At 40.1% G+C, this 19616-nt stretch overlaps 3 protein-coding genes across 6 annotated transcripts in view; all 3 read left to right on the top strand.

Annotated features, from left to right (window-relative positions):
- Nucleotides 1–2292: 2292 nt before the first annotated feature.
- On the top strand, nucleotides 2293–4535 carry eloca (elongin C paralog a). Its single transcript, XM_029148718.3, has 4 exons — nucleotides 2293–2429; nucleotides 2854–2878; nucleotides 2994–3137; nucleotides 3350–4535. Exons 2-4 carry the CDS (start codon nucleotides 2875–2877, stop codon nucleotides 3538–3540), a joined length of 339 nt encoding a protein of 112 aa, XP_029004551.1. The 5' UTR covers nucleotides 2293–2429; nucleotides 2854–2874; the 3' UTR covers nucleotides 3541–4535.
- Nucleotides 4536–4754: 219 nt separating this feature from the next.
- On the top strand, nucleotides 4755–11086 carry ube2wb (ubiquitin conjugating enzyme E2 Wb). Its single transcript, XM_029146212.2, has 6 exons — nucleotides 4755–4837; nucleotides 5621–5712; nucleotides 8073–8175; nucleotides 8443–8598; nucleotides 8697–8772; nucleotides 8867–11086. Exons 1-6 carry the CDS (start codon nucleotides 4823–4825, stop codon nucleotides 8878–8880), a joined length of 456 nt encoding a protein of 151 aa, XP_029002045.1. The 5' UTR covers nucleotides 4755–4822; the 3' UTR covers nucleotides 8881–11086.
- A 682-nt stretch (nucleotides 11087–11768) lies between these two features.
- Nucleotides 11769–19616, top strand: part of stau2 (staufen double-stranded RNA binding protein 2) — a 49917-nt gene continuing 42069 nt past the window's right edge. For 2 of the 4 annotated variants that reach the window (XR_008694350.1, XR_008694349.1), the window contains exons 1-5: nucleotides 11769–11787; nucleotides 13615–13822; nucleotides 13906–14036; nucleotides 14378–14537; nucleotides 15339–15474. Coding sequence is in view for 2 of the 4 variants with exons in the window: in XM_029146211.3 (XP_029002044.1) it covers nucleotides 13624–13822; nucleotides 13906–14036; nucleotides 14378–14537; nucleotides 15339–15474 (626 nt within the window). In the remaining 2 variants the exon portion in view is untranslated. Of the gene's footprint in view, nucleotides 11788–11846; nucleotides 11996–12358; nucleotides 12379–13614; nucleotides 13823–13905; nucleotides 14037–14377; nucleotides 14538–15338; nucleotides 15475–19616 lie in introns of those variants that run through there. The other 2 variants (XM_029146211.3, XM_055507764.1) reach the window with 2 other exon arrangements.

Consider the following 19616-nt stretch of genomic DNA (forward strand, 5'->3'; position numbering starts at 1 on the left):
CTGTCATCTAAGGCCAACCATTAGGCACTAATGCTCCCGTGTGCTCTGCTGTGTGGGTACTCATTGCAAAGCAAACACAATTATGCCATGTACAGTAAGTACAGTACAAGTCAGTCTGAGTTCTGTTTATGTTCGGGCGTAAATTATAATAACACTGGAGTCAATTATCATAATAGAACCAAGCTTGACCCCCAAGTGCGTCAGCCTCAGGATGGTCGTTTTTAAGTATCATTTTGATTCAGTGACTCATAATGTATTGTGTTGATGTACAACATCAAATTACCTTTAATTACGTTAGTGGTTGGTTTGTATTATGCATCAGATCACCAGCTATTATGTTTATCTGAGAATCACACTTGACAGATGTGTTTGGCTGCATGAGTCAGTGTCCAGAACTGTCACCAAAAGTTATGACTTACTTTGGTGTCGTGCTAACAGCAAATGGGAGCTGAAACACTGGAACACAAGAAAGTGGTGAGACTTTGTGTTTCTCCAAAATGTTTTACTTAAGAATTAATTTAATACATTTTTATTTATTTTTTTTATTGCAGGTTATTTTGTCACTGGGAAATGAAACCAAAACAATACAATCATACCAAATAAAAAGACAGAGGTGCTAGCTTTTTATGCAGATCACTAAACTCTATACATATAAGTAGTTACATTTAACATAATTTAATCTTTCAACTCATAAGACACACGTGTTTGTGAAATCCTGTACGCTGCTCATGTTCCTCTGCAGAAGATATTAGTGAGGTCACAGCTAACATGAGATTTGCAGGACACCACGACTTGCTGCGGGCAAAATGAACAGTACCCTCAAATTCACAGTGACAAGCATTACCCTCTTTTCGGGGAAGAAATGCCCACAGACATTCCTGCCCCGTCTTTCTCTGTTATGACTAAAACCCTGACCTGGTTTCATTTAGGGCTTCTTTAACCAAGACATTGTACTGTTCAAAAGACATCCGTTGACATTTGACTGACTCTGAGTTATTAATGGCATTAAGGGGAGAATGACACAGATTTATCATTTATATAAGCATAGAAGGCATTTTTGCTGATTTGTAAGAATGTAAATCACATTGGCTGTTTATGGACTCACAGTGTGAAAGCCTAAAATGTCAGACCAACCCAAACATTTAATTAGAACAAGTAGACTGACAAGTGCTTCTTCTAGCAAGCTCACTGCCCCCTGACAGGAGTGTTTTCATGTACTGTGTGTGTTAAGGAAGCCCTTTTCTAAGGGCCCACAGCAGTCCTTCCCAAAATAGAGCTTAGAGCAGCTGCAGTGGGGCAGTTTGTATCAGAGACATCAAAGCAGCCGCTACCACCCGCCGCTCTGATCATAAGCACTAATGGTGTAATAGGGGACTGGAAGGTCAGTAATTGTTTGTGCATGTGTGTTTAGAAGCAAGTAATCCGTGGGTGAGAACCAACACGCCACGCACAGGAATGAGTCCAGAACATTCTGGAACTGACACAAGCTCAACCAGGTCCTACTGTAAGACAGGTCATGTGTTACCTCTGCTGTCACAGTTAAGATTTGTGGTAGCAAAAAGCCAATTTTACCCACATGGTCAAAGCAGCGATGCAAGGACCTTAACTAAGACTTTAAAATATATAATGATTTGTTGCTGATAAAAATGGTAAACTATGTAGTTTGAAATTGAAAATTTTTTAAAAATATATAGTCTGAGATTGTTTGGTATTTTTGGTGGATCCACTATTTATACTGTCACATACTTGCAACAATTATCTTACAATTCTTTATAATTTGATTAACGGATAGATTTTGTAGTATTTCAACCTCAGCAATATGAGTTAGAACCTTGTCTTTCGTTTTTTTCACATACAAATTTATGGGCCTGTAAAATGTGTCTGTCGTGCCAAATCAGCACCTGCTCTTACCCATCACACATGACAAGACAGTCAGGTTAAGTTGAATCCTAAGCGCCATCTTCAGGTTTAATTAAGTAATGACAATGGCAATAAAAAGTGCAGCGTTTTTATATGGCATTCGTTCAAGTAATTGTTAAAATTCAATCTGATTATTAATATTTCATATTAATAGTCTGATAAAATTGTTTAAAATGTGTTTGATGCTTTATTAGCCAAAAATAATATTTTTTGCGTACATTTTAATTTGGGAATTTTAGATAGCACTGGATATTATGTCAATAAATCATTTTGTCTGAAATGTGTCAAGAACAAAAACAATAAACTGGAATAAAATTTTTAATTAGACTATTTTTACCTTGGCCGGCATATAGGTCAGTGAACGGTACCGTTTGTGTTGAAAAGTGAAAACCTACGGAAGTAATATATTGCGGACGGGTGCTTCTACAAACTGGTTCCGGGTGTCAACAGTTTAGTAGCGTTAGTGTTAGCTAAGACGCAATTGCCAGTTCGCATCCAACAACAGAGTGGTAAGGAACGTCAAGTTATTACATTTGTTGTGTTGACGTAATTACAACAACTGTTTGACAACTGTTTGTCTGTTGTTGCCTAACCCTAACGGTTTAAGACGTAACGCTGTTTGCTTCGCGTTAGCTTGGTAGGTTAGCCAAAGCTAGCGGCTGCGAACTCATAAAAAACAGTTTAGTGAAAAAGACATTCGCCGCTGTGGCAGGGCAGAGATTTATTTTGATTATATATACACTTGGTACACTAGTATTAGCTGTTTGTTTGCTCTAGTTTACCGTGAAGGTACACAAATTGTCAAATAACTAGGAACGAAGGCCTGGCTATGAAGACGTTATATTTAACGTTTTGTTGCTACATATAATCTACGCAGATGGTCACGTTGTAAATCTTATGAAAGCGTTCTGACGTTTTGCAATTACTTTTCAGAATTAACATCTGTGGATCAGTATGGGTGAGTGATTACGGACAAAACATCTCTACGTATGACTGAAGGGTCTTCTACTCACAAATTGTATTTGCTTGACGTATTTTCGCACCTGTTTGAGACGAACTGTGTTGTCACACAGATGGCGAAGAAAGAACCTATGGGGGCTGTGAAGGTCCAGATGCCATGTATGTGAAGTTGATTTCATCAGATGGCCACGAATTTATTGTGAAACGAGAGCATGCCTTGACATCTGGAACTATCAAAGCCATGTTAAGTGGCCCAGGTGAGCATTTAGTTTTAAAACACGTTAAGTTACTTCAAATTGCTTTGCTGCTTATGTAATCTATTGGTGGATTAAATAGTCTTATTTACTAGTTCCCAGCACATCCAGTACAGAAACAGTCCAACTTGTGTTATCTACCACCTGTAAATAACCTAAATGTTTATGTCACAATGCTTTATTTGCACTTATGTAGAGCATAACCTTGTTTGCAGGCCAGTTTGCTGAAAACGAAACCAATGAAGTGAACTTCAGGGAGATTCCTTCCCATGTCCTGTCGAAGGTTTGCATGTATTTTACCTACAAGGTCCGTTACACCAACAGTTCCACAGAAATACCTGAATTCCCAATCGCACCAGAGATCGCACTGGAACTGCTCATGGCTGCAAACTTTTTGGATTGCTAAAGAAGCCTGGATTATGTAGAAGCTTAAAACTGTTTTAGATTTTTTTTTCTGAAATATTTAACTTGTTTTGTCATTTACTTAACATGAAACACAACTAGTAAGGATTGTTTTTCTTCTGCACCAAGAGTTCTGTCATAATTTTATTCACATGGAAGCATTTCATTTTAATATAAAACATGTATGACCAGCTGCAAACCTTCCCTGAGAATGTAATTAATGTAACCTCCCCCAGTATTTTTTTTTCACTTCTCCATAATAAAGATAAATGTGGTGGGTGCATTGTTGCCAGTTACTACCTTGTTCAATATGAAGTACATCCGACTTTAAACACAACTACAGAAACAACCTTTTTCTAATGTGTTTGTTTTGGTTTAGAGCAAAACATTATAAAATTAGAGTTCAGTCTAGCTAATTGTAATAGGCATCCAAAGTGTCTGGTACTTTTGTCATGTACACTGGAACATTGTTTTCACTTCATTATGACAATTTATTAGAACATAACTGTAATCGCTTATGCTGCAAGCTCTTCCAAAATAAATTGAAATCGATTTAGGGAAACTGACAACGGCTTTTGGATTTTTAATGATTGTGACATAGTGTTGAATTCGATTAACTGTGAACAAAACAATAGTTAGTCAGGATGTATGTCTGTGTTCCTGATGAATCTGGCTGACCATGAATGGGTTTGTGGTCAGTTAGTAGATCTGATAACAGATGTATATATGTATTTCAACAAATGTTCAATGTATTAACACATGGCTGCATGAGATGTTGGAATGCTTTTACGGCGAATGTGAGCAATCCTCTAACAGCTGGGAGCTCATATGTTATCTACATGTATCATTTTTTACAGTGTGATGGTTTTTGTTTTTGTAGTTTGAAGGCTCTGGAATTTTGGATCAGTATGAATAAAATGTTCTAAACTTTTGGGAGTGATAAATGATTACGCTCCCAGTGCTTTAATCTTAAAATGGAATAAAAATGTTTTAAACATATGACAATGAATCAAATTATTTATTCTTATTTTTCTAAAACCTATATATAACTTTAGCGGATCTGTTACTCATCGTCATACACCCGCCGTAATGTTCAGGTGACGTCGTTATTTTTCTCACTAGATTTTTTTCGTATTATTTATGAAAATGGTAAAAATCGAGGTGTGTCCGGGGGTTAGATCCAAATAAAGGTCAGTGAATTGTTTTGTGGCAAAACAAGTTCTCTAGTCACGTGACTGTGTGACGTAGCGTCCTCCACTCTGCGCTGATGCAGGGGGGTTTCCATCATGGCGTCGATGCAGGTAAGAATACAACTGACAGCGATCGCATATTTGTAATTTACCCTGCCTGCAGTCTGCTTTAGTGCTGTAGTTTATCAGTCAGATCACCAACGCCACGCGCTTGTTCGAAGCAGCCGTGACAGTGGAGTACAACGGAGGACATTACCGCCAGCTCTCAGGGTTTAGCGTTAGCGCTGTCTTTGCTAGCAACACAACTAACGTAACGTTTGCCCGTCATCAACAGCACCAAATCAAGGCTAGCATAGAAAGTGGGCTCATCTCCGTTCAGAAACTTTAACGTATTTCCTCGCTCCAGCAGGCGGATGGTAATCCGAGGGATGTGATATTGCCAGTTACTTTTAATAATCGTCTTTATTTGCGCTGGCAAATATTTGTGTGACGCTGGCGTTAGCTAACTCCAGCTAACGAGACCGTACGCAGATTGAGCACTCTCCTGTTGAGCTGAACAGGTGCATCGCTTTCATCAGCTGTGTCGAGCTGAGGCGATTGCTGCCTTATTACAATAAGTCAAATAAATTAGTCTCCCGCAGAATGACTAGCGCTCTTTTGAAATAGTGTCTGTAACAAGCTTTTCTGTTTATAAGGTTGATAAATAAGTCACGTCACTAAGGTGAACTTATTGCTAATGCTTCGCTAATGGCGCCGCCACAGAATCAGATGTCTCATCCTGGACATATTCAAATAAATATTCATGTGTAATGTTTCTACAAGCTACTGTGTTTTAATCACATTTGCCTAGCTCTATAAATTGTGATAGAATGCCACACATATTCTCTCCAACAGAAAAGGCTACAAAAGGAATTATTAGCCCTGCAAAATGATCCACCCCCAGGAATGACGCTCAATGAAAAAAGTGTACAGAACACCATCACACAGTAAGTAGTTTACTATATTTATTTCACGTACTCTAACTTGCAAACCTAGTAAAAATCAATCCGTTACCATCTAGCTGTATGTTACGGTTGGGGAAATTGACCTGTTTAGTGTGATGAGCATTTACATAAAGGACATTATTCCTAGTATAAGCATTAAACCCACAACTATTGTAGCCTTAGCGACTGGTGAGGAGCAATTGGGGTCAGCCCAGTGACTGGCAGCTCTGCCCCTCAGAAGAGTACCTCTAATGCACAGTCACTAGTCAGCCCTATGAAATATTTAACGGCTGGCATAGAGGAGTTGAGAAGCTAGAGTGGCAACGGAGAGGTTGCTTTTCTGACCCTTCTCTCTGGGTGTCTGGCTGTTCCCTTAATCACCTGTCAATCCTTTGTGTGGATCAATGTGGACCGTGTCTTATAGGCTGTAAGGATGAACCAAGCTGTTTTCCTGTAGATGCTTTCCTAACTGAATATTGGCTGTCGTTCAGCTGCAAGCCCGCAGCTTTGAAAGTTACTGCCTTGTCATTCAGAGTTTCAGTGTTTTTTCTGTGCTTTTCTACTTCCTTATGCTCCTGCTAGTTGGTTTAGGAACGTCTTGTAAGAATCCACTCGTGCAATTTATTTACAATTGGCTGTTTGTGAGAATTAATGTTGTGTGTTGCTATGACAGACAACCAGTTTTGCTGGCTTGCTGTGTTCATGCTACATCCCAGGTTACAAACGGTATGCATGCATGGGTGTGTCTTTTAGTCTCAGCGAAGATCAGTGTCACAGATAAAATGTACATTCACTCATAGTAGCTGATAGTGGTGGAAATAAAAGATTTTAATCTCCAGTCCTTTTGGACTTAGATGTACACTGAATGTGCAGTTCCTGTTTAATGTTGCAGATGACTTTATCAAACCTAAAAAGACAACTTGTAACGCTTGACATGCAATTGCGATAAGGTAACTGTGTTTCTAGCTTTTGTTTATATAGTACACTGTGGGTGCTACTTGTTTGATTACAGTGCATTTTGCTTGTCTGTGATAGTGTAGATGGTATTAGCTTCATGACAGAATGAACCAGCTATTGCGAACAAGGAAAATACCACAAATTCCACAAAGCACTGAGTGTCTCGTGTCTTACCAGGTTTTCCCCACTCGCTAATTAGCCATGCTAGGATCATATAGTTATTTGCCTAAAGGGATATGGAAGCATGGAACTTGATTTATTTATTGTGGATTATATTTGGTGTAACCAAGCATCATCTATGGTCATGAAAAAAGTAAACTCCTCTCAGACACTTTGACCTTCTGTAGGCTAATGACCTTGTAACTGATCACCTGGGTTAGGTAGAAAATGTGAACCAGGCTATAAACTGAACAGTCCAAGTCTTTTTGGTGTCTAGTGTATCTGCTTGCTTGAAAGGAATGAGGCCTGAGATTGTGATGCTGCAATCGCTGTCCTTTTTTCTTTTTTACTTGAGGTTTCAACTGTATAAAGGCATCTCCTGTAAATGTTCTGCATTAGGCTTGTTGCTCACTAAAGCTACATCTGGCTTTTGGATTGTAGCCAGTTTGAGAAATGTCCTTCATCCCAACTCCCAGGATCAAGGCCCAGTATCTGCCTGTCATCTTTTTAGCTCGGCAGGACACTGAATCCCTTACGGCTCAGTCAGCACAGTTCTGTAGCCAGACAACAGAAGAGAAAATAGATTTTGTTCACTGGATCAATAGAGTATCACATTATTACTAAACCTTTTGTAATAAGGCAGCTGATTACTGAATGTCACGGCAAAGGGTCACACCACAAGCTTTTAATTATATGCTTACTGCAGCATCAGGTCTGTGTAAGGCCTTATTTATTTATTTATTTATTAATTTATTTATTTATTAACTAATGAGATGTAAATAATGCAAGTCATGCTGCACTTTTCTGGTTCATCTACAGTATGATGGAAAGTAGAACCTGCCATTACTTCCATAAACTCTGTGTGACAATCAAATAAGCATACACTCACCATGTCTAAAGTTCAGTAAGACAGTAAAATTATTATTATAATAAAAAAAAATTAAACTTGCATCATGAACTCTGAACTTCTCTGGACATTACCTGGGTGAGTTGCATGTGAGAATGCAAATGTTGGAGTCAAATGGTTTGGAGGTTACCTGGACGTTATCACATAACCCCCAGTACATGTCTGGGTGACGTCAGTGTGTGCCCTAGTTTGGGTCATGTGTGCCTCCAGCGCGCTCCACACAGATGGCTGTGCCCCTAGCTTAAATTAAGTGGAGTTTCTCCCAGTGTCAGAACACAACTGACTTTGACAATTACCTTCTGTTATATGTTCATGTTGTAATACTGTACCTTCCCCTTAGGTGGATTGTAGACATGGAGGGAGCACCTGGAACACTGTATGAAGGAGAGAAATTTCAGCTGCTTTTTAAGTTTAGTAGTCGATATCCTTTTGACTCACCTCAGGTAAGCGTGTGTGTGTGTGTGTGTGTGTGTGTGTGTGTGTAAATAAGTTTAGTTTGTGAAATATTTATGATTACGATAAGATATTGGTTGTGTAAATACACAAGTGAACAGTAGAAACATTAATAGAGGAAAGCAACAGGTGAATATCCTTCATATGCCGTCTCACATCTTGTCTAAGACTTTCTGACTCAGAGTCTATTGTTTTAACGATTCTATGAATTCACACAGATGATAACCTTTAGTGTGTTCTTTGTTTCACTGACACAGGTAATGTTTACAGGAGAGAATATACCTGTTCACCCTCATGTGTATAGCAACGGTCACATCTGTCTGTCTATTCTAACGGAAGACTGGTCTCCAGCCCTCTCGGTGCAGTCGGTTTGTCTTAGCATTATCAGCATGTTGTCCAGCTGCAAAGAAAAGGTGGGGAAGCTGCGATAATGTCTGAGGCAGCAACATGATTTATACAGATGATGTAGTAGTTCAATGTTGACTCTAAATGCATGTTTCTCTTTCTGCAGAGGCGACCACCCGATAACTCCTTTTATGTAAGAACATGTAACAAAAATCCAAAGAAGACAAAGTGGTGGTATCATGGTGAGCATTTTAAACCTTTTCTTTGACTGGTTCACACAAGTTAAAAGGTATTAATCTAAATGTGTCACTTAAATTGTTGTATTTTCCTTTACAGATGATACATGCTAATGTACAAAGTTTGTAATAATCATAGAAGAAAGAAGTCCTACTGACCTACGTAAAGCACTTTTTAATCATTCAGTCTCTGAACTCTGACCTTTGACTGGAACAATGGACACCAGGCGCTGGGGGCTCTTAACTGCATTTCCCACACGGGAAGTTGGATGCATGTTTCGTTGGTTGTAACATAGAGAATGATAATAATGGAACGTTTAGATGCACCCAAGGAGGATCGTGTTTCGCAAAAGGTAGTAAGGCAGCGAGCGAGCAAGATGGCTTTGTAGTGAGATAAATATAGTTCCTGTTTAAGATTATTAATGTTACTACTTTTTGTTTGTGTGTGGGTGCATTTTAAGGTCCTTGTGTTGTGCAATAACCGATGGATGCATGCTTGGGCCTACAAAGAGAAATCCAAATCTAGTCGTTTTCTGGAAGGGATCTGACCATTATTACCCCAGGAAAATGCTTCATCCGTTTGTTTTATTTTGAACATATTATTATTATTATATGCACTGTGAAAGTCTAGTTTGAAAAGGCACTATTAGTACATTATTCTCAGCTTAGAGTTGAACTGTAAGCTGTCCACGTATCTATCAGTTTTAGTTTGTAACCACTAACTCAAGAGTAGACACAATTATTCTTCTTTCTTCATCTTCCAACTCCACCTGGTTGCAGTTCTTCCTACTGTTGGACAGAATATTGGTACAGATGGGAATAAAACTGATATAGTAGATCTTATCAGCTGAAGACCTCAGTGTGTACATCTATTTATGAAGTTGGACTGAGCTTGTAACGTTCGCTAGTCCATCCTTAAAGATGTGCAGCGGCCTCTCTTCCATTTAAGGAATGTCTGTAAGAGACCATTGATGCATGATTTTTTATTTGCTGTTCCTTTTTTTTTTTTTTTTTTTTTTTTAAATCTCATGCTCAAATGTTTCATTTTAAATGTTTTGACTTTTTTGTACTCTTTCAAATAGCTGATACTTTGGAAAGGGGGGATGTATAGGTCAGTATATTCTCTTTTTTTTTATATTTGTTATTTAATTTAAATATTATATGCAGAAAGATAGTGAATGGGCAGGAGAGTCTTTCTACGAGTTTAAAACGACGAGGCTTTTCTGGTTTTCCCCCTAGTCAGAGTTTTGGCTCAGGTACTTTTTTCAATAGAAGAGATCACCTCTAAAAAAATACCTATCAGATATTTTGAATTTAGCTATATTTTCACCAAAAGAGACTGTTATGTTACCTATAACATGTCGGAAAATATTGTATATAAATTTTTGAGTTATTGGATGATGCAGTAGAACTTAGCAGAGGATGCATTTTACGGCTGATAATCGAATTGCTTCAGTTCATTAGAAGTTAGTCTCTGCATCTCTTGCTAAGTAGAGTCTGTACAGTCAGCTACAAACTCTATTGTTGGGTCAAGAGAAAACAAAAGGTAGATTTCAGTGGGGCTGCATGCGATTTCAAACCCTGCTTTTTCTTACTAGCGACAGACATTGTAACAACTTTTCGTCTTTCCATAACTTAAATAACATCTTAGGGGATGGATATGACACCTCACCTCCTGTGGCACTTTGCCATTTCAAACTGTAATCACTCCATTCCTGAAAAAACAAACGTTCATCGCCATCCAGTCAAGAGATACTTGAATTTTCCATTTTTTGGGGTTGTTTGTGTTGCATTTGCTTTTTCCAGGGTCTAGTTGAGTTTCTTGAATGAACATGAGTGAATGTGATAATACTGTATACTGTAGAGGAGATTACCACAGCACACTGCTATCTCAAAACTATATTGATAACTTAAAGACATCTATTTAACCAGTGGTTTGTTTATTTTTATTTGCTTCTTTTTAATGTTCTTGTTTGCAGTCACTGTGCTGAGGGAAAAGCTGGTTGGACTGAAAGGATTCTTTAAATGCAGTCACAACAGCATTTGTGCAGGGACAAAAAGCCTTCACCCAGTTGAAATACTTGCTAGTGATAATATTACAAGAGTTTGGAACTGACTTTTTTCCCCCCCTAGTTTATTTTTTTCCCCATTTTTCATTGTGGTTTGAACTCTTAGCTTGCAGGTTGTTGTGAGTGATAAACACTATTGAGGGTGTGCTATTTATATTTAAATTTTGTTCTGGGATGTGCAAGCTCCATGTAATAGGTGCCTGTTCATTTTCATAATCAACAATAAAAGCAAAAAATCACTTTTATTCTAATATGGATTGAACAGTGCTTGAGTATGAACTGTATAACATATGAATGTAGTATACTGTATGTGTAGGAGATCAACAGAGGGATGTAATCAGGAGTTTACTTTTGTTTTTTTTTAGGAATTCATGCTGCTGCCTTTTGATACAGAAATTAGAAATATGGTTTAATAGCATCAGCTGTTGGCTTTATACAAAATGCGTGGTTCTGCTGCATCCACATGTCATCACCCAGTGGAAATGTCACTCTCCGTACAGTGAGCTTCAACAGTCAATGAAGAATGTGACCATGACGTCAGTCCTCCTGTCATGGCGAGCACCTGTCCTGCTGCAGTGCTCTTGAGCAATGGTATGGCGGTGCAAAATCTACGTGCAGCAACGAGGACGCCTCTGTAGTTGCTAATGTGTCCTCTGACCAATGCACACCGCCTTAAGATTAACAGGTTATAAATATGTAAAACAACGGACAGAACCAATGGCAAAATAGATCAGACCGCGTAATCAACCAAACTCCTCCGCTACGTGTAGCCGATTATAAAACAATATTATATAAAATCGTTAAACATGTGTAAAAATAAGTTTATTTAGGTTTATTTATTTTGTGAATCAAAGTTTCTCGGGAGACCCAAGAAAAGCGCACCAGGACTGAACCATTGCCATCGCCGCGGGGGTGGACGACTGATTCAAACTCCACATCAACTCTGATGCTGGTAAGTTAACTGTGTGCCATATTTAATGAATGACGAATAAACAGAACGAGCTGTTTACATACCATATTAAAAAGATTGGATATTTGCCTTTACGGGGCATGTTTCCATTTTACCCCCTAAAATACCGTGGACCGTCCCCTCTTCCATCCAGTTCTCTTTAGTGTTTGCCGATGTTGGAGGTGTAACTGGGGTCTGGCCCTGGACAAAGGTAATAAATAGCCTAAAGTACTTATCCCTCTGCTGTAGCATAGTCGCTGGGAGAGCTGTCATGCTGTCGCCAGTCCGTGCACGATGATGAGATTGACTAAAATGCCCCAGACTTTAGGTGGAGGATGGGGCGGTTGGGAGATGCTAGCAAGAGGGGTGCTCGGCCGAGCAGCCATGATGGGCTTCCACCGGCTAAAGTACCGTAGCTGGAGGAGGCTACACAGTGTATCTTCATCGGGGGAAATCGCAGAGACTCGCTCATGACGGCACGAACGCGTCCCCATTGTGCCGGCGTGTTTTTACGAACTGACATTCGCGGGAAATGCCGGTTTGTCGTTGGTGACGTTAGCTTCCTGCTAAGCTGGACACAACGGAGGCTGCACTGTAAGTTGGGCGCAGGGGCTGCAGACAGCTCTGTCAGTGGAGCCAGCCTCCATATTCAACTAACTAGCCGCAACAGTGTTTAGTTCACACTTTAGGATTGTGTAGTTTACTGTGAGGGGGTCAGGGGAAATCGAGACCTTGTGGTAGCGGCGAGCATTCCAGATGCGCGTAACATAAATACACACAATAAACTTTGATTCCGTGCCATGACATAAGGCCACGCGTGGTGGCAAAGCGTGGATTGTATCTGATGCAAGTGTTGTGTGTCGGCCGAGTTGTGGCAACACCACTCTTGTGTTGTTTACATCCAGCACAACGATGGTTATCACATGCAAACAATGGGTCTATGGTTCATTTGCAGAGTAAAGGCCACGGATGTAAAGGTGTTTACTCAAAGGTGACGTGGAGAGTGTACAATGATGTCATTACCTAAACGAGCTGGGTTTAATGATGCTGTTTTATTAAGTGTCCAAGTGCAGGAAGCCAGTGGCTCTGATCTCTGCCTGACCTCTCGTCCCACGTCTGTGAAGATGTCACAGGATTTTCCTACATTTGCCTTCAGTGACATCCAGATGTTCATGTCACCTGGCGCTGAGGCAACAACGTGTTGTACGAATTGTTCTTGTTTAAATGAGTTTGGACATGTTTATGGTGTAACAAAATGCGACCTGTTTAAAATTTTATCATGGATCATTTCATCATTTTCATGGATGCATAAAATGATGAATTAATATGTATTTTATTAACTTTTATGAGATTGTGCTTTCTGCTTTTCTTGTTAACCTGTGTTTACTTAGTCAGTGTTTATATTTTGTAGTAAAAAAAAGAATTCTATTGTCTTTTTCGGGCTGCTATCACAGGATTCTCTTCTTTTTCCGGGGAGCTTAGCAGCAGTAACATGAGCAAAGCTCCTTCAAATAAAGCTTCATTGTCTGGGTGCATTAGCTGCCAGTGGATCAGAATGTCAGATAGGCCTAGGGCTGCTCCGTTTGAAGGCTTTGCCTCCTGAAACTCGTCAGATGACAGTGAAAAACTATAAATTATGCAAAAACCGATGCGGATTCATATGTTGCTGCATATATGTTTGTGTGTACAGCATGACTAACGATGCACAGGTTGCCAGTTTGCTGACGGGTTCTATTTAATAACTAAGACTATTCCCACTAGCAACAAATTTCAACTAACATTATTGCAGTCTGACAAATCCAAACGTTCTAACCTGCTGTCTGGTTTCAGGAATAGAGCATGGCTCAAGTGAAAGTACAGACCTCAGCACCCGCGGCTGGTCCTGGCCTCTCCCCTGGAGTTTCTCCAACGGCCATGGCCAGCCCAGGATCCCTGGGTCTGCAGCCCTCCGTCAATGGCACAGGCCCGGCCCCCACACCCGCCTGCCCTGCTCCTGCAGTCGGATATGGGGACGCCCCTGTGTCCGCCACACCGCCAGGTAGAGTGTTGTTGTAGTTGTGTTCCTTGCTAATAGGTCCATGCGACTGACAGTATAGTACAGTATGTGTTCTGCTGTTTCAGGTCCACCCCAGGAGAACATGGCAAACCCTAAAGAGAAAACTCCAATGTGTTTGGTGAATGAGTTAGCCCGTTTCAATAGAATCCAACCACAGTACAAGCTCCTCAGTGAGAGAGGTCCTGCACATGCTAAGGTGAGGAGCACTAGAGAAATGTGAATATGGTACGTGGAGAAAAATGATTATCATGTTTTGATGTATGAAGGAAGAAAACAAATAATAAATAGTCCATAAAGATTTCTCTTATACAGACCTGTTGCTACACATTACTGAATGATTGTTAGCTTCAGCCTACTTGTTCATTTTGTAGGATTATGAATCTTCGGGTGCCAGAAAAATAACTGATTTGATGTGGTATAATGAATATTGCTCATGCTAAATACCAACACCTCTTTCCATGGGGGTTCCAGAGGAATGTTAGCAAAAATGTCACTGCTGCTGGGTGACATGTCTCCCTGTGCTTGTCACTGTTCCAGATCTTCACGGTGCAGCTGACTCTTGGGGAACAGGTGTGGGAGGCGGAGGGCACCAGCATTAAAAAAGCCCAGCACTCTACAGCCGCCAAAGCTCTTGCAGAGAGCGTCCTTCCCAGGCCAGTGCCCCGCTCCCCTAAAGCGGATATCAACAGTAACCCAGGTACTGTCCAAGCTCGTGTGTGGTGTTCATATATATGAATGCCATTAAAGTTATCTCCATCTGGAGCAGCAGGTTGGCAAATAATGCAGCCTATATACTACCATGAAGACACCATCTCAATTAGAAAAACCCATAACTTTAATTCAACTGTAATTCACACAGTTACATGTTGAAATAAATGTATGACTCGATATTTTCCAAAAAAAATGGAACTCTCCTCATGTTACATTAGTGCCCTCTACTGTTCTTTTCATTGTGGAGCTGGTCTATAGGCCCATTGGAGGGTGACCTGCCTGTGTGATGTTTTGGATGGGGCTTGATAAAATCGGAATCCAATGTGTCAATATAGGCTTTTACAATTACATTTTTAGTTCAGGTTAAGCTAAAAATAAAAAGCTGCTACATTACAGTTAATTAGTGTTAACTCATATTTATTGCCTATAGGGAATACCTATTAGGATCACTTCCATTCCACAGATATATATGTAAATATCTATATTAAAAATAGTCTCTAGCCAACATCAACTTCATCTTACTATTTCTGTAACGCCTGTGTAAAGGAAAAGGATGTGAAATGTTGTAAAAGGAGAATAATCTTACAGCGCGGGCCCAAGAGGAGTTAAAAGGTAAGGAGAGGACAGGAGACATTAAAGGTGAAACACCCAGAGAGGGGAGCAGGGCGGGAATTGACCTCGAAATGTTTTAAAAAATGTAATTAGGCATCAGAATATAAACAACTCTTTTTGACAGTAGAAGAATTCACACCAATAATTAATTGAATGTTTTCCTTCCTGCATGTAGGCAGTATAACACCCACAGTGGAGCTGAATGGATTGGCCATGAAAAGAGGCGAGCCAGCTATATACAGGCCTTTGGATCCAAAGCCCATGCCCAACTATAGAGCTAACTACAACTTCAGAGGGATGTTCAACCAAAGGTAAGTGCACTTAAGCTCACTCAAGGCTTAAAACCTTTAAAGACCGGAGAGTTTAGGAAATCTTGTTTAGGGTGTTTGGAGCATCGTCTTAATGGGAAATGGAAGTTGACTAAAACACAGGCGTGGGTAGGATCTGAGATTCAGTCATCTTTCTACAGATGTTGGCTTCATTTATTTCACATGCACTCAAACAGCTTTTTTTCTTTGATCCCACTGGCTCAGATGAGCGTCAGAAATGACCTCTCCACACTGCGTTTCCTAAGCTGATGTATGTGGTGCCCTCATGGGGACTATTTGTGCTCTGTCTCTGTCAGCTTTCTTTCTTCACTTAATTTTTTGCTTTGCTGGAGCCATCTGACATTTCCAAAAGCCATAAAAATGCCAGAATGTGCAATTAATGAGCTCGCGCCTCACAGTAAAGGAATGCTATTTAAGATTTGGGATGTGAAGCGGCCTTATCCTTTGGAACAGTTTGATTAAAATGTCATCTTAATATAAATATTACTTTACCATAGTAATTTGTAGTGTTGTTGGTCTGTAAATATTATGATATAATAAAAAAAAACTGAGACAAAGTGACACCAGTTGTGATGATAAAGAAGGGAACATGGCTCCAGAGAACGCACAGTTCTTGGGAAGATCACAAATTTTCTTTGTTCTGGTCATTTTAATTTGTGTAGTCATTTCCAAAAACTAAGGACTTCCTCCAGGTGGCACTGTTTCCTCATTTTAAATCGTCCTTTTTGCTTTTTTAAAGATGTTAGAGCACCCATTTTGTAAAAAGTATTTTAGGTATGAATCTCTGAAAAATAATTCTAACGTTAAGGTTTTATCACTTAAACATTAAACACCAGAAAACCAGAACATACAGTAAAGATGGTGATACCATAAACAAGAGAAGTTTTTTTTTTAATGTTTTCTGCTGTGGTGTTTATTTTTGTGATGTCAGACATGTGGGATTTTATTTAGATATCAGGTTGATTTCCACACTTTGTCTGTAATTCAGTTGCAAGTTCCATAAGTGGTGGAGCAGCTGGCACACATCTTTTATTTGATCCATGTAGGAACAAACGGGGGGTGCAAGACAAATCTGTGGAGCAGAAAAGAAAAGCTGTTTTTTTAGCATCTGCCTGTCAGTGTCATTTGTCACAGTGATGAGTTTCTAACAGGCAGGTACTGTAGTCTCTGTCTGTCTGATCTGGTTTGAGTTTGGGGAATGCTTGTGCCTTGAGCACAGAAAATACACAGGGCTATATTTTATTCCAAGGTCAATTATGTTTTCAAGAGGTCCTTTCTTAGTGTACTTGAGCCCTGGATTAATGAAGGTAAGACCTACTTAATACAAATTCTCTTCATCAGATGACAGACTGTGTGGCAGAGTGACAGGCCATATCCACCATCAGTCACCTTAATGATTCTGCAGGGAAGCGAAGGTTTCCATATGCCCACGTCCTTACCTATTATGATGAATAAGTGTGATCCAGAGTCATGTTGATGGAAAATCTTACCATTAAAAGGGCAGCCTGGCTCTGATCCATCAGTGCTGTAATCACCACCTAGACCAGTATTGATTCATTCAGAAAGTGCCCTGATGAGAAAATATGGTGATAATACGAAATGTCCATTTATCAGCGTCTTAATGAATCTTATTTATGACGAAAGATCGGCGCATAACTCCTCACCATCCAAGTCTGCATTTAAATCAGCGATTCATCTATCATTGTGCAGTCATAACCGCACCATTGTTAATTCCTAAATACTGAGCATAGTGAGAATGACGAGTGCAGTTCATCTGATCCAATTAGTTACTGATATGCTATGAAACGCAATATGAAATTCCAGCCCACATGACAGCGTCATCAAATCAGTAACATATTTGTGTTATCAAGAAATATGGTTACGTCAACGCTCTGGACAATCCCTGATTTCTGTGTTATCATTGGAACACCTGATTCCAGTGAGTCATGCTGGGCTTCTCCACTGTAGACATCAGCGGTGCGTCCATCTTCCTTCCTGCTGCTCTCATCCCGGGGGGGGGGGGGCTGCATCCTGCATTCTGTCAGACTTGGATTTTGGAAAAGACTTTCCTTGTGATAGCAAAGCAACGCAGACAAAGGCCACCCACCTCCTCATTTGGTTATGATAGTAACATTATGTCAGCTGCCGGAATGACTGGGGGATGAGATTTCCTCCTGTGGTGGCCTTTTGATACTGAGCTACTTTCTCTGTAGGAAACTGTGAGGCAAAGTCGGTCACCTCATCCGTACAAGAGCGGTTTTAGCTCTTCATAACTTTTGGCATATTGTTTAAAAGTGAGATTGTATTATTATGTAGTGCACACTGCCTGTCTAGGTCTATATAGTGTTAGTGACTACATGGTTGGCATAGCAACAACTGATAGTCTGCATCTGGTATAGAATTGGATAATAAATGGAAATCTTTGTTTAAGATAAAAAAAAACCTTGCAGTGCAGTGAAATCTAAACTGTAACCATGAGCATGTTCTTTCCTGTGTGTCTTCCTCTGTTAAAGTCCTATTCAGACATGCAAACCTCTTTTTTGTTGCTGCTTTCATTCATGCAGGTTTCTTTTATCTACCTCACAGGCCTGTTGAGCTTTAGAATCTCATGTGGTTCATCCACATAGATATTCCGGAGATATGCTTTCTCTGTTCCGTCTTACATTATCTGCTCTGCTCCCCAAAAAAAGTCCATAAGACTGAGATTTCAGAGGAATACCTATTGCCTTTTTTTTTCTTTCAAATAACTGGGTATCAGTAAATCAGATGCATTCATTCAGATAGGACATTAATCATCAAGGGGGACATGCCAGAACAAATGATAATCTGTCCAAATTGTACAAATGGGTGTAAACTCATAAAGCTGTGTTTTATTGAGGACACTGGGGGTGGAGGGCTGGAACACAAGTCCAACATAAACATGGCTTGGAGTGATTTGTATTCCACAGACCCAGTGACACAGAAGTCTGGTCTCTCCCTTTTATCTGCTCGGAGACGTTTCATAATTTGCTACGCCTGTGCGTCTTCCTCTGTTTTTGTGCCTTGATGTATTGGATGTGAAATAGTGATGCCGTTATGTATGCAGCAGGTTACATCACTATATGATCCTCTCCTATTGCTGCCTTTTACTGTTTGAGAAGTGGGTTTCATCAAAGTCTAGCGTCTGTATATTTGTCCAAATCCACACCGCTTACTTGTATCTTTTCCCAGGAAATTGGACTGTAATATTTAGAAGGATTTGTCTTACCTCCTGGGTAGCTGTGCAGCATCAGCGCTGAGCAGTAAATGGCTGTCAAGAGAAAAGGTCGACTGTGTGCTGAGAGATTTCCTCGTTTGACAGACAACAGCGGTGCGCACTCAAGCGTGGGGGTGTGACATAAGAGGAAAGGTTACCAAAAACTCAGCATTAGCGTTGCAGAAGAAGACATCCCGGTGGATGAAGCCCAATACTCTCAAGACCAGGAGCGTGTTGAAAAGTAGCATCTGAGTAATCGGCTCTGACTGCGCCGTGGCTGCATGTTCCCACACACACCGTGCTGGTTGTGCTGCTCAACGCAATATTCAAACCACCGGCTCAGCCTTTGGTGGCTGACAGGTGTAGTCAGTCACAGGCTCAGCCAGGTTCTGGGCTGTTTATAGGCCGCATGCTGTCAGACGTGCAGGATGACAGATTTCTGAAGCAGCTCCAGTTGTGTGGCATGGACACTCCATTTTCTGCACTCAGTCAGGCCCATGCAACAAATATTAGATGGGAAAAAATGAGCTGATTGAAAGAAAAGCTGCACTTTTAAGGTTCTCTCTTTAAGTAAATAAACTTATAACTCAGTCTAAATTATGAGCGAAGGAATAACTTACTACTAATCATCCTGCTGTAGTTGGAAGAAGTGATGAGGAGTGGAGAAATGTATGATTTTTTTATTAGTTTTTGTATATTTAGGTTACTGTAGTTTGAGTCATCCAGACATTAAGGCTCAGATTTGATGCTGCCTCTGTAATTTTAAGTCATTATAATACTTAAGGGTGTCAAAGCGAAGTTTGTTCTGTAAGGTGATGAGGCGCCTCTTTGGTGGTCCCACCATTTGAGAACTTATAAGTAAACAGGTGAATCTGAGCAACTAGCGTGT

Source organism: Betta splendens, chromosome 4, assembly GCF_900634795.4.
Source record: "Betta splendens chromosome 4, fBetSpl5.4, whole genome shotgun sequence".
NCBI classification, from domain to species: Eukaryota; Metazoa; Chordata; class Actinopteri; order Anabantiformes; family Osphronemidae; genus Betta; species Betta splendens.

What these genes read in the sequence shown, in the direction of transcription:
- eloca (XM_029148718.3), top strand. An exon ending in AGCCATGTTAAGTGGCCCAG is followed by an intron (nt 3,138 to 3,349) that starts GTGAGCATTTAG and finishes CCTTGTTTGCAG; the next exon opens with GCCAGTTTGCTGAAAACGAA.
- ube2wb (XM_029146212.2), top strand. An exon ending in GTACAGAACACCATCACACA is followed by an intron (nt 5,713 to 8,072) that starts GTAAGTAGTTTA and finishes CCTTCCCCTTAG; the next exon opens with GTGGATTGTAGACATGGAGG. An exon ending in ATCCTTTTGACTCACCTCAG is followed by an intron (nt 8,176 to 8,442) that starts GTAAGCGTGTGT and finishes TCACTGACACAG; the next exon opens with GTAATGTTTACAGGAGAGAA.